The sequence below is a fragment of the Aythya fuligula genome, chromosome Z (assembly GCF_009819795.1).
Source record: "Aythya fuligula isolate bAytFul2 chromosome Z, bAytFul2.pri, whole genome shotgun sequence".
NCBI lineage: Eukaryota > Metazoa > Chordata > Aves > Anseriformes > Anatidae > Aythya > Aythya fuligula.
In genome coordinates this window covers 35,595,915-35,610,133 of record NC_045593.1, presented here as the reverse complement: position 1 = coordinate 35,610,133, position 14,219 = coordinate 35,595,915, and the positions used below count along the sequence as shown (strand labels likewise).

The window sequence follows — 14,219 nt, the reverse complement described above, 5'->3', positions numbered from 1 at the left end:
AAAGAAAAAGAAAAAGAAAGAAAAAGAAAAAGAAAAAGAAAAAGAAAAAGAAAAAGAAAAAGAAAAAGAAAAAGAAAAAGAAAAAGAAAAAGAAAAAGAAAAAAGGGCAGCATACTGTATATGCCAGCTAGCTTTGTTTTTTAACACATGATTATTTTATTGGGGTGTACATTAATTAATCCTGAAATAAGATCCTGTGTGACATTCAAAGTTGTGTTGAGTAGCACAGAGTTTAAATATTTTAGTTTTACAACTCTGTTATGCTGGCAGCAAACAATAGCATCTCAGTGAAGTCAGCATATGAACACTGCTTGTGATGACATCTGGAAGGCTTGTTTTATCTATAAGCACAGTTGTAGACAAATGAAAGCAGACAGATGTAAGGCTGGTGTGGCATCTTCGCCTCAAGCATTCTCTGGCTGTACATTTTCCAGTGTGTCAAAAACAGGGAGCTTTTTTCTGGAATAAAAACATTCTGTCACATCTGTACACCAACTACTGTGCTGTCTTCTCTGAGCTCTGAGGTGTAAAATGGCAGATATTGTTCAAAATTTAACACAAAGCCAAATTTCAAAATGCTGAGAACTACCTGAATGTTTGGAGTGTGAGTCACCAAGGGGCAATAAAAAGTACAAATCATGAGATTACATTGCTAGCCTTATTAGTACTGTCTGTCAGGGGAATGCTGTTGGTGTTTATGGCAAGGATACACAAATATTTCTAAGAGTACCTTTCACACTGATATTTCATTTAAGTAACAAATGTGTTTGAGGGAGGATGAAAAAAAAATTCTCTCTGTAAAGCAGGGTCCGTGAATGCCTCATTCTTTAAAAAACGTAGCCCAAATTTTAGCACAAATCATACTCTTTATGTGGAGTGACAATCTTAACAGGCCTGATGCTTTTCTGTGCAGATTAATTTTCTGAAGAGAAAAATACTCTTTGCTTGCAGGAAATAAGTGGGGAAGAAAGTGTAGGGATTATTGTATGAGAGTTTTTTGGTGGCTTTATTTATTTTTGAATGAATTAATTAATTGTTTTGCTGTAGTTTTCACCAGGGATCTTAGCTGATACAAGCAGTAAAACTCGCAGCACCTTGCATGGAGCATGCAATTCAGGCTTACGTCTCTGGAGGTACATGGATGAAATGCTCTGTCCAGGGTTTGTGTCACCTAAGCTTTTGTTAATTACATTTAAGCATATTTTTAAACAAATTGGAAACTCTGGATAGAATCTAGACTATGCTAGAAAGGTTTCCATGTATTGCGTCCTAAGCTAAGCAAAGAAATATGTTGATCGTTCATAGATTTACATCAACAATAATAGAAACTGCAAAGAAATAAGATGATAACAACCAGGAAAAAAGTCCAGAATCCCTCTCTGCCACTTTTGACTTTCTCAGTATCCTTTGCCTAAACAGAAGCTGGCAGCTTTCCATTACAGCGTATTTTTCTACTGTGGAAGCATCAGTAGCAAAAGGTGGTGAAGAGCACAAGTTTTTTAGTAATAAAGAATCATTACGCTATTAACCTGGGAAATACACAGTTGTCCATTTCCTGTTTGTCCCCACCGCAGTACCATCAATCTATTCAGAGTGCTTTGTATTCAGAGCCCAAGGGCCCCAGATAAGTGCCTTTGTGTACATAAAATGGCACTTTTTTGTTTTACATGCTGTTAGCATAGGGCAAAGGAAGTGAGTGTGTAATCGCATATGTACAGCAAATAGCCATTTGTACCTGCAAGGAGCAAATGGGCCCTCTCAGATGGATTGGTCGGCCTTTAATAGCACTTGAGTGAGCTGATAGGCAGACATAGATGTACCTGTTACACCAGAGACCTGAGGCCCTTGTACCTTTTGCATGACTTTTCACTTAAAAACTACTGTTTGTGGTTCAGTGGCTCCATCACTCTATTTGTGTTCCTTTGCTTGTACTGCTCCTGAGAGTCCTGGTCTTTAAAATTTTAATGCTGTAATGCTGACCCCTTGGTAATGTTCCCATATTGGAAAGCACATTAGCCTTAACTTGAAGGATGTAGTTTAACAGCCAGCAGTAAATATTTTACTTTGTTCTTCTGAGCATGTTTTTGTCTGTTTGTTGTTGTTGTTGTCTGTCTGTTTGTTTGTTGTTGTTTGTTTGTTTGTTGTTGTTTGTTTGTTTTTTAAATATCCAAACTGTAACAGAAGTAGCAAGTCCTATAGTCAGACCACAGAACATAGTTTCACAGCCACTAAAATTTCATGTTTCATCACCTAGTTGACTGAGGAAAGGTGTGAAGATGGAGGGACTGCAAAAGCTGTAGATACACACATGTACGCTGACACATCATCAGTTGCCTGTACAAAAATAAAGAACTATAACTGATTTTCTGGGTTGTTTTATTTTGCTTTTCCTTCACTGCAGTAATTTTGTTGCATTGTGATAGCAATGCAACACTTTTTCAGGTTAGTATTTCTGACTTTTTCAGTATATCTGGGGTAAGAGCAAATAGATGATCATGTTGCTTTGACCTGCATATGATGCACTGAGAACCCACTGCAAACTCATCTTATGTCAGAACTACCATAAATAGCTAACAATTGGCTGATCTTTTGCTTCCAATACAATAAATCTACCTTTTCCCAATTATTACATTAAATTTTCTGTGCATGTGGTTTATAAAACATTTTTAAAGTCCCTTTTCTGTAGCTTTTTTTGTTGTTTGTGTATCACACAGTTAATTGGTAACCAATTTTAATTACAAAAGTAGCAGTACCTTTTTTTTTTTTTTTCATATCTATATGTAGTTTTAATATTTATTATTTAAATTCTGGAAACATTCAGAGACCCAAGCCAAGAATTTGTGTGTGCTTTTGCAAAAATATGAAAATATACAGTCAGTGCAGGGCTACCAACATATACCAAAAATAAGTACTTTGATATGTTTGTATTCACATATGCTTTTGCAAATATGTTTATGGAAATACAAGAAATTAATATAGTGAATAAATGGCTGTTGGCATCTTCATTTATTTTTATTGATTTGATTTTGCTTATTTTTTTCACATTGTATAGGTTCTTAGTTCATATAAACTTTTATCCAACTCTATCTAAGAAGGACAGCTTTGTCCAGAGGAGTGAAGATAAATCCAGACTTGCTATTTTGTGTAGCACTGACAGTGTGCTATGATCTCTAAGTAATGTAGCATGTAACAAGCATATGCTAATAACAGTTTGGTATTGGACTTTCTAATCTTTGCATGTTGACTGTGGTTTTTGACCACCTTACAAGAAAGCTGTTGGTTTGTGTTTCTGTTTTAAAGACCTTGTGGTAAACCTACTAAGATGATCTTCAAAGCTGAAGGGTGCTCTTTTTTGTGCTCTTCACAAGTATAATCCAACAATCTGGCATAATTCAATATGACTGACAACAACTTTTAAGGAGAACCTCAGAGCTGAGTCACAACAGCAGCAGCAGATACTGCAGGTCATTATAGAATTTTTTTTTAGAAAGGCTGTGTATGCTATGCTTGGTATTAGTCCATGCTTTGGGTCTTATTCTCATCCGGCTACTGTTTTGTGCAGTTGGAGACGGTTTCTGTTAATATTGATTACCTTATAGGGATGTGTTTTCTTCATTGTCCCTACAACATTGAAATTCTGCAAGCCACAAGAACTACTGAGTCTGAGATTCATCTCACTTGCTGACAAGTAAATATGATTCTTTACAGATTTGTGTCAACACAAGGTAGAAAGGATTTTATGCAGTTTCATTGGTTACTGCTGAGTCTAAATGATATCAGAATTTTACTCAGTTTCACATTTAGTTAGATCTTTTCCTCAGTGTTAACTTGCACAGGTACCAAATATTCACTTATTTACTGTGACTGGAGACCTCGAATTTAAACATGAAAGAATGCTCTTAGCCCATGTGAGAAAGTTGTGTTTATTATTGTTGTTGTTGTTGTTGTTGTTTGTATTTTTATTTTACTTCCTTTTATCATCTCTGAACACCATGAGAAATTTTACCCTTAATTTTTTTCCAAACAAAAATAATACATTGTATAGTTGTACCATTACAGCATTGAAGGAGTATTGAAAATGCTCCACCTCATTCATCATAGTGAAACGAGTTCTTCTTTTAGTATATGAGGACATACAAACATGCACAGAGGCATGCACAAATGTATAAACATTACTAGTATCATACTTTTATTTTCCTTACAATGGAATGAAGCTAACCTTCTTTGCCCTCATCAGTGCCCTCATTTTTTTCCTGCTCAGCTCAGCCAGTAACTGTCAATACTCCAGGACTGCTGTTTCTTCTTCTTTACACTATTTGACAAGTTCTTTATTCTTATTGCAAAATTAGATTTATTGTAATACTTAATATGATCCTTTTGATGGTACAAAACCACACTTGAATCCTAATGATTTGCTCTGGTACAGTCCACCAACATCCAAGTGGCTAATTTAGGTCTTGTGCTTCCTCAGCTAAAAAACACCTGTACTGGAGATGATCTACACTTATTACATCTAACCATCCTTTCATCTTATAATTTGCATTAAAAGATGTTTTTAGGCAGAACATTCTGTGTTCACTGAAGGATAAAATCGGAGATTAAGTAATACACTATGCAGGAAAAAGGCAGCAATTTAGAATCTTTCTGCCTGAGTGTTTTAAGTTTTGGTATTTTCATCTTCCACATATTTTCATTTTGACTCATTTTTCTTTGTGTTGATATAAATCTGTAAAGATTCATATTTACATGTCTGCAAGTGAGATGCATATCAGACTCAATAGATCTATTTTGCAGAATTTCAATGTTTTAATGAAAATGAATAACACACCTCTCTTTAAAGAAATCAGTGTTAACAGAGACTAGATAAAAGCACTCATCTAATGCAGTCAGATGCTGTACTAACCTCATTTTTATCAATAAATATATGATTTTTATTGGTTTTGCTGCATTTCTGTTGCTGTCCTAGCTGCTTTGGGAAGAGCTTCTTAGGCCTAGAACATTTCTTGCAGAAAAGTGTGGTCTGCTTCGTGGAAGAGAGTAGGTGGCCAGAACGCCACCTGAGGAGTATGAAGAAACAAAAATACGATGGCAGAAGCAAAAATAAAGAGAGAAATGAGGAGCAATAAGTTTATGAATTGTAGTAGTGCTGTTAATTAGTCTACTGCAGGACAGAGAAAGATGCTGTGGTGCAGCCAAGGAAGGTTATTAGGTTATTACACAATTGAATTGTGCTTATTTCTCGTTAATTAATCTATTATTGTGCTGCATTACCACTCACCTTGTGCCAATATAATAGGCACGAAGTTGTTGTTTTGGTTTGGTTTTAGAATGTGTATTGTTGGGTTTTGTTGTTGCTGGTTTTTTTTGTTTGTTTTTGTTTTTGTTTTTGTTTTGTTGTTTGTTTTCCAGTGTGAAAACTCAGGGTATCTGGACATTATTTTTGTCTCAGTCAGGGACAGGCTGACTGATTTTGTCTTTGCCTTTCCTATAGCAGGAGCCTCAGCTGTGCTCACAGTTCAGGTACTGAAGCTTTCCCCAGACAGACCTCTACTACTTGTACAATTATTGTTTTCAAAGGGTGTTCTGGATTGGTCCTTAGTTAAATTAATCTGCTTCACTAAGAGGGAGAAAGAAAAAAGATTAGGTGTGTTGTGAATATGAGATTTAACATAACTTTGACATTAATTTCTCTTTTCTGCATACTGACAGTGGTATTTCATTCCAGAGCTTGCACTCATTTTTGCTTTCATTGCTTTACTTTTAAAATGTTTATTAGCCATATTGCCAGCCAGTGGGTACAGACTCAGTGGGACCAGAAGATGCTTTTGATCCTTTAAGAATTCCTAATTGGTTTTGTATGATACATTTGGCAGAGGAGTTATCCAAACCCATTAATTCAATACTGGTAAGGAAATGGACTGTAATGATGGTAAAGGTTGTTATCAGAGAAAGGGTAAATACATTTGGCATGCATCCTTATACTTCATTATTTGCACACAAATATCGGTTTGACTTGGACAAGGAGCATTGGAGGACACGTCACCATGTGTCCTCGTAGAGAAAATCACTTCCTTTTGAATTTTCAATAGGGACTTCAAACATCAAAAGATTTCTATATTTATGAAGCCTGGCAGTCTCTTCATAGGGAATATTGCAATCAAAATTGCAGTATGAAACCTGTGGCAGTCCCTTTTAAGTTTGGAAAAAATAGTTTGAAAATACTAATATTTTTCCAGAATATAAGCTGAAAATTGAAAACAATTTGAGTACTGTTGAATAACGAGAGATAGAAAACTAAATCAGATTAGGTTTTCATTGATTAAAGTACAGAAAGTTCTGGTGTTTAAATCCAGTGAAAATAGTGTATGTTTCCACCTTTAATGTGGAAGCATTTCTATAAAGTGTGTGTTAATAGATTATGCTTGTGCTTGGCATTATGAAAACAAAAGCTCTGAAGCATTGTCTCTTTTGATTGGACACACAACAGCAGGTGAAAGCATGGTGACTTTGCTCAGACATGAGTACATTTGATTTGAACCCTTTTAGGCAGGGTCCCAGACATGCTTTTTCTCCCTACTTTGGCCCATGCAAAATTGCCATATATGTTCTCTAGTACTTGGCTCAGACCAAACAAACATCATCCCTATCACCCAGCAGAAAAAAGTGCACATGGTTTGTGCACACAGTAGAAAAGCATGTATTTAGGCCTGGACTCAGGAATGGCTGATGTTCAAACTTGCTCTTCTGTGCTAAACCAAGGCTGGTCCAAGGGTTTTCACTTGTTTTTATTGGCTTCACTAAGGCCAGATTTGAACCCTAGTGTTTTTAGCATATCATTACTCATTAAGATCTTTAGCAAAACACATGACCGTGTCTTAAGAACTCTTCCTAGAAACTTAATAGCTAACGGTATGTAAATATTGATGAGGTGTGTCTTAAATGATTGCTTCTCTTAGGTTTCTAATATGTATTTGAATTAATTATGCATATCATGTTAGATATTTTTCATGAACAAAATTCTTCCTGTCATAATATTAACTCTATATATGTATTTAGGTTTATATTTTTATTTACTTCTGAATCACATCTTCACAATACAAAATTGTTTGTGATTGTGATTTGGTACAGTGGAGCTTCAGGAGGATTATTGAAGACCTGCAAAAACTGAGATCTGACTCTCTTTAAAAATATACTAGCTAATAACACTAAGCCAGCTTGGATCCTATCAGCACTGAGCATGAAACATATTCATGTGCTAGGGAAAAATATTTCAGTAAAGTAGTTTTCAGTTCATGAGAATGTTCAGTTAGATTGGAGGTAAAAACAGCAACAAAGTTTAAACCAAGCTTTTATTTTAGAAAATATTTTAGGAAAAAAAAAATATTTTACAAAAATAACATACTCTACAGCTGTGATGATTATGAGGGGTGAGGTGGAAAGATCTATATTTCTGCTCTACCAGATAGCAAGACAATCAACACACTGCATATGTTTAGCAGCATTAGGTCAGTGTCTATCTTCCATTGCTGAAAAATGAGGGAGAATCTGCAGCTGAAGCAAATCATATAGTTGCTTAAGAGATCTCAGATTCGAAGACCTGCTTCAGACTTCAGATGTTGGTTTGTAACAAAGTAGTACAATCATCTATTATGCAGGTTTTAAGGTGTCTTTAGAATGAAAGGTGTAGCAGCAGCAATTGGGTTGCTTGAGTAATCAAGCAGTGATAAGCATTAATACAATTCTTAGCACTGAAGAGCAGTTAAAAATATAGTTTTAAGCATACTCTTGAATTCTTAATTAGTTGCTGTTGAATTAGCTTTATTTTGTTTATACAAAAATCCAGATGCTAATATATTCTTATACTCTTTGTACTTGTCTTTATACATGTGCACATTTGAAATCTGTAATTTTTATCTAAAACTTTAGGATTCAACACTTTTCTACTGTATGATGCAAGAACTTTTGAGCCACTGCTAAAAGTTATTACTGGGAATGTAAAATATGATGTTGTGCCTGAATCCTATTTCTACTGACACACTTTTTTTTTTTTTTTTTTTTTTTTTGCCACTCAAATGACAAAAAGATGCATAAATGTAATTTGCACTGTCTGTGTTACATATTTTTTCACTGGATGACTGAAAGTTTTAGAACTTTTTCTGATGCCATGTGCACTGTCAACATTTAACTTTATAGTAAAAATGAAAGGCATCTTACAAAAACGTCACCCATGTCTACTATTCGTTGAAAGATCTGGGAAAGGAATAAGCAGAGAAAATGTGAATGCTGTTTCATTTGGCATGCAGTTCTAGCAAGCTGAGATGAATGATTCTAACTTCCTAACAAGTTAGTTATGCCTGCACAGTTCATAGTGAAATGATTTGACTACAACATTGGGAAGCATTGATAGACTTCAGGGAGCAGGTACAGTGTGCCTTATGTCTAGTTAGGAGGCCCATCTGTATGAAAAGGGAAAATGATGAACTACGATCATTGGGCTGATCTGCAGTGTGAGCCAATTATTATCTTTGTTTTGGATCACCACTGCTCCTGTGTTTTGCTTGCAAAATCTAAACCCAAAAGGGGCATGATTTTGCAAAATATAAACCACCCATAGCTCTACTCTTTTCTATTGACTGAAAAAGCTAATAAATGAAAATAAATTTAAGGGATTTACAGAGTGATGGCAATGAGAAGCAGATCCCAGTATAACTTCAGGAATCACAAGGCTATCAGTCTTCCAGGTTCTTGCTGCAATACAGTACAGGCTTTAGAGACTGTTCTTTCCTGTCGAGCAGTGGCTCTTAGAGTAGCTTTCTCTGTTGCATGGTAAAATATTCCCAACATGCATCCTGAATTGCACTGAGGAATGAGGATAAAAGACAATGTTTGATTTATTAATTTCTAGTGGATTAGAACTACAAATGTTTGCTATGTTTTTAATTTGAGAAGTAGAGAGAATCACAGCAGCTTTTAATTATGCATTTTGTGTAATGCAGCCCTGAATAGAGCAGAGCAAAATTAAAATTGTGGATCAAATGCTAAATCTGAGTAGTGACTGAAGTGAGCTGTAGTGTAATGCTAATGGTTTTGCGTCTTCCTGGCATTATGTCAATAATAGCTCTAATCACATTAAATAGAGAGCCCATTACCTTATTCTCTTCAGCACCATGCACCATAGCAACATATTGTGAGCCTTGAAATAACTTGAAATTTCTTTCAAAAGCATTGCTGTCTATGAGCTAAGAAGGGTGTGGTTTTAAACATCATAATAAAACCCCTAAACCTAGGAAAGCCTTCTCTGTATCTTCTTAATTAAGCCCCTGTTAGCATCCACTTAATTTAGAACTTGAAATTCTACCTATTGCCAGATTCTGGTAATTTTTGTGAGAATCTGTGACAGTTTTGTGAAGCAGTGTGTTTCTCACACTGTCTGTACCTGAAAATTTAGCTTTTACACTATTTGCTCTTAAGGGCAGGGAACTTTTCAGTCAGATTTATTAAATGATTTTTATGCCAACCTGTTCCAGCAAGTAGCATTGCTTTTAATTGTTTTATGTGCTTAGAAAAAACTATGACCAAATTAACCAAGCTTCTTCTGTGGTTCATTTAGCATTCCTGTCAGAATATGACACAGATTAAATATATGATTGTTCCTAAATATTATTAAAAGGAAAAAAAAGGCAAAAACCAAAACATAACATATTTTTGCTCAAGTAAATTGATTCACAAAAGTCAGATTTTATATCCAGTTACACTCAAAAAATATTATTTGAAATCCTTTGAAAATGATAGAATTGTTCACAGTTTATACTAGTATGAATCAAATGAGAAAGCCAAACTCTACCTTTTGATACTCACACGTCTTTTTGTTTAATTCAGTAGAGACTTCAGATTTTCACAGGTGGTGGCAAAATTTGGCTATTGTAACCCTAGCCCATTCTATGCTGGATCAGCTCATTAGCAGCTAACTTCCTGTATCTCCCAACACAGGTTTCTTGTCATAGCTCATACATGCTCTTTTTGCTCTCTACCTTCTGCTCTTGAATATAGTCTGTGCTTTGTTGGTGTCTCTATTTCTTTTCAGGTCTCAGCTGAAAACATTCTTTTTACCTGTGCCTCTTAATTTCTCCATCTGCTGTTATTTACAATATCAGTGTAACACTAGGATATAAGTCTGTGCAGCATTTTAGGATACAGCTTGTTTGAAAGGTTCTGTACTAAATAAAACTGCATTTTATGTCAACGCAGAGAACTATATCCTGGGTATCCCCCTAACATATCTATAAATCATTCACCACATAAATGACGAACTCCATTTGATACCAATTTTTGTGTCATTTACTAGTTGTTTGTGGTTTGTGTGTTTTTTTTTTTTTAATTTTATTTATGCTGCATCACAAATAGTAAATTATCAGAAAAATGAGACATTTGAAACATATCCTAGATACAGCAAGAGACCAACTGTTGCAGGGAGACCTATCTTCCAATATCGTGTTTAGTCATTCTCATTAACTTGCTTTATGAAAGAAAGGAAATAGGTTCATTTAGCCATATTTGGTGAAATTCTTTTCAAGACAGATAGTAGAAGAAACAGTGGATACCAAAGAATTTCCGGGATTCAAGGGATACAGGGAATTTCTTACCTGTTCTTACCATTTATAGACATTAATGGTCCTGGCTGAATACAGCTGTATTTACTTCTGATGTGTTATTAATGTGGACAGGGCAAAGTTCATATGCATTTTAATTATCTGAAAATTTTCTAACATATTTTTTAAAACTTAATTGAGGTCCAGAATAAAAGACAAAATCTATTGTTTTAAATTAAGCATGAAGTGTTTAATATGTAACTTGAAGTTCTAGTTTTCTGCTTGTACTTGCACAGAAATCTATTGCTTCTCTGATTGAAACTAATACAAATGCCATGCTTACGAAAGGATGGCAAGTTACCAAGCAACTTACTAAATAAATAAGATTTAAAAAATTAAATATTAAGGGAGAAAACTTTATCTAGTTTGATCACATCATAAGAATCTATTTTTAACTTATGTATTTACTATTTAAAAAAAAATGGGATTTTTAGAAAAAAAAAAAAAAAAAACAAAAAAAACTTATAAATCAATCCACAGTAATACATGGTGGGTTATAAAATTATTAGAAGTACCACACACCTCATAATTTTGCTTTTTTTTTTTTTTTTTTTTTTGTCAACCTGCTTCAGAGTATTTAAATGAAACAGTGAAAGCAAAATTATGTTCTGCCCATCACGACCCATTATTCTCTCTATCAGACATGAACCATCACTGCAAGGAAGAAGAATGCCAAACCTTTCTTACTAGTATCACTGCAAGGAAGAAGAATGCCAAACCTTTCTTACTAGTATCTATCTTACTAGTTTTCTTACTAGTATCACTTATACTATGGTTATGGGCCAAAATTTTTGAATAAACTTTTGGTTTGAAAGATCAAGATGTGTCTTAGAGCTTGCAAAAGAAAAAACAAACAAACAAAAAAAAAGTCATTAAAGGAAAAAATGTTGAAGGAACTCACAAAAGGTTATATGTGTAGTTGTGTTTTTGTTTTCTATTGACATATACATAAAACATGTATACACAAAACATGCAGGTAATGCCTATGAATCATGTGCACCACTGAAATAATGGATCTCAAGGGTTACTCTTTCAAGGGGATCTCAGCCTTGCCTGCAGAGAAAAGATAGTTTGCTTTGTATGCATGTATATAACTGATGACCAAATATACACCACCAGGAAAAATATATTCCTGTGAATTGCCTACTGTGTCTGGGGCCGCATTAAAAGAATCAGTTGCTCAAGGAAGCTGAGTCTCCCTGTCTACTCCGCTCTTGTAAGAACCGACCTGGAGTACTGTGTTTTGCTGTAGGGGAACCCAACAAGAAGGACATGGATGTGTTGGAGCAAGTCCAGAGGAGGTCCATGAGGATGACCAGAGGGCTGAAGCACCTCTCCTGTGAAGACTGGCTGAGGGAGTTGAGGTTGTTCAGCCTGAAGAAGGGAAGACCTGCAGAAGGGCTGACCTTAGAGCAGCATTCCAGTACCAAAAGGGGGCCTACAGGAAAGCCAGGGAGGGACACTTTGTCAGGGATTGGAGTGATATGACAAGGGCAAGTGGCTTTTAACTAAAAGAGGGTAAGTTTGGATGAAGGAAGAAATTGTTTGCTCAGAGAGTGATGAGGCACTAGAACAGGTTGCCCAGAGAAGCTGTGGATGCCCCATCCTTGGATGTGTTAAAGGCCAGGTTGGATTGTGCTTTGAGCAACGTGGTCTGGTGGGAGGTGTCCCTGCCCATGGCAGGTGGTTGTAATTAGATGATCATTAAGGTCCCACCCCAAATCATTGTATAATTCTATGGTTTTATGAATTCAAACTTCAGAGTTTTCTAAAACACATGCCCAACATGTTAGCTTTCTAACAGAAGTAGACACAAAGAGTAGCCTTTGTGTCTCTCTCAGACCTTCCATACTCCTTCCATTTACTCTTGATAAAAAGGACGTCTCCTCCTGACAAAAAATGGACAAAAGCCAGAGTAGATTTCTTCTTACTCCATCATTTTGGCAGTACATTGCTAATTCTCTTCTTTCAAAATGGTATGTATTTTTAACTACGGTCTCGATTGGCACATAGCCTTACTGGCTATGGTAAGAATTTCAGATGGCATTTATGGTTACTACCCTCTTTCCATATTAGGTCTTATAGCATATGCATGAAAGCCAATACCAGAGATTTGATTCCTATTGCATTGCTAAGCAGTCAAGATTCCTGCAGTACTAGCATGCTGTTTGTATAGATATGGTAAGTATTGTGTGGTTTTCTGAGAAATTTTGTGAAGTGTTTTCAAAATTATGCATTACATCTTAATTATTGCACAATTTGAGGTGATTGCTTGCATGAGGACAGTGTTTTTTTACAGCTATTAGTTAAATTTTTTTGAAGAATTTTTAAAATTTTGAAAAAATGTCTTTTATTTATCTTTCTGTTGTGAATAATAATAGCAGGAATGATATGTTTGAATTTCTCATTGTTTCAGCTCTGATAGCATCTAGGCATCTGGACAAAGAGTCAGTGATGGAAGATACGATTTTGGATATTTTGAATTTTGAATTCACTTTGATAGTCTCTGTTTCTGACAATATCATCAGAATTAGAAAAGCATAGAGAAAAAGGAAAGACTGCAGCATTGTAAAAACTCTCTGTATTGTTTTATCAGTGAGTGACAGAATGCAAGAGGGCTTAGAGTGTCACCAGTACAATTAGGATTTTACTGTATTGATACCCAGCCTCAGTCGGCAAAGTATACAGATATCTAATCTCCATATTTACAGAGTTTACACCTCCTCCTGACTGCAGTCTGTATGTGTATATCTGCTTCTAGAAATTAACTAATTTGGGCCCTGGCTGCATAAGCATAACTAACATGAGCAGTTTTGCATCAGCAGTTAGTTGCATTGGCTGTTCATCTAAGTTAAAATAATTGCATATATGCAAGGCTGAATTTTAATTTTTTAATATAAGACCTTTTAAATAAAAGAGAAAAGGAAGTGATGTGTTCAGCACCATGGCTCAGAGAAAGTTATTGTTCTATACTTCCAGCCACTTTGAAATAGCTTTTGGACATGTGGTGTATATATGTATGTAGGATTTCTTCCTATAAATATATAAAATGCAGGTGAAACAGAAATTCTCTAGGAGTCTTCCCCTTCCCCTTCTCTCTCCCTCTTTCTCTCACTTACTCTCATTCTTTCTGCCTCTCTCACTCTTTCTCTGCTCCCCTTCTCTCCCCTACTTCTTTCCTGCAGTCCCTTTCTCTGTCTCCTCTCTCTCTCCTTCTGCTCACAACATGTAAAACACCAGCAGTCATGCACGGCAGGTTCATAAAAGGTGGGGATTTTTCTAGCTTTCTGGCAGATAGAAGACATTGTTATGGGCTGAACACTTATATCTGAATAAATTCCCAGGGAGGTTGAGAACAACTGACATGGTAGGTATGTAAAACCGTGTAACTGACATCAAGGCCTGTTGCACTTTTGTAGCCTTATTGAACCAGTGGAGCGCTCAGTCCCCAGTGAGGCACATGTCACCAGCATCTGCATTCCTGACAAGCACTTGCACCTGAGATCAGGGGACACTTACGTACTTCTTAGTCCTGCATCACTGAAGCTTTATCACAGATTTTGAAAAGTA

General features: G+C 35.7%; 1 protein-coding gene across 8 annotated transcripts in view; it reads left to right on the top strand.

Annotated features, from left to right (window-relative positions):
- The window catches only part of BNC2 (basonuclin 2), a 381,020-nt gene that overhangs the window by 290,653 nt on the left and 76,148 nt on the right, over positions 1-14,219 (top strand). The window contains exon 1 of one of the 8 annotated variants that reach the window (XM_032205571.1): positions 12,772-12,830. The exons of the other annotated variants lie outside the window; for them this stretch is intronic. Coding sequence (XP_032061462.1) covers positions 12,828-12,830 — 3 coding nt within the window. The 5' untranslated portion in view covers positions 12,772-12,827. Of the gene's footprint in view, positions 1-12,771; positions 12,831-14,219 lie in introns of those variants that run through there. 8 annotated transcript variants of the gene reach the window in all.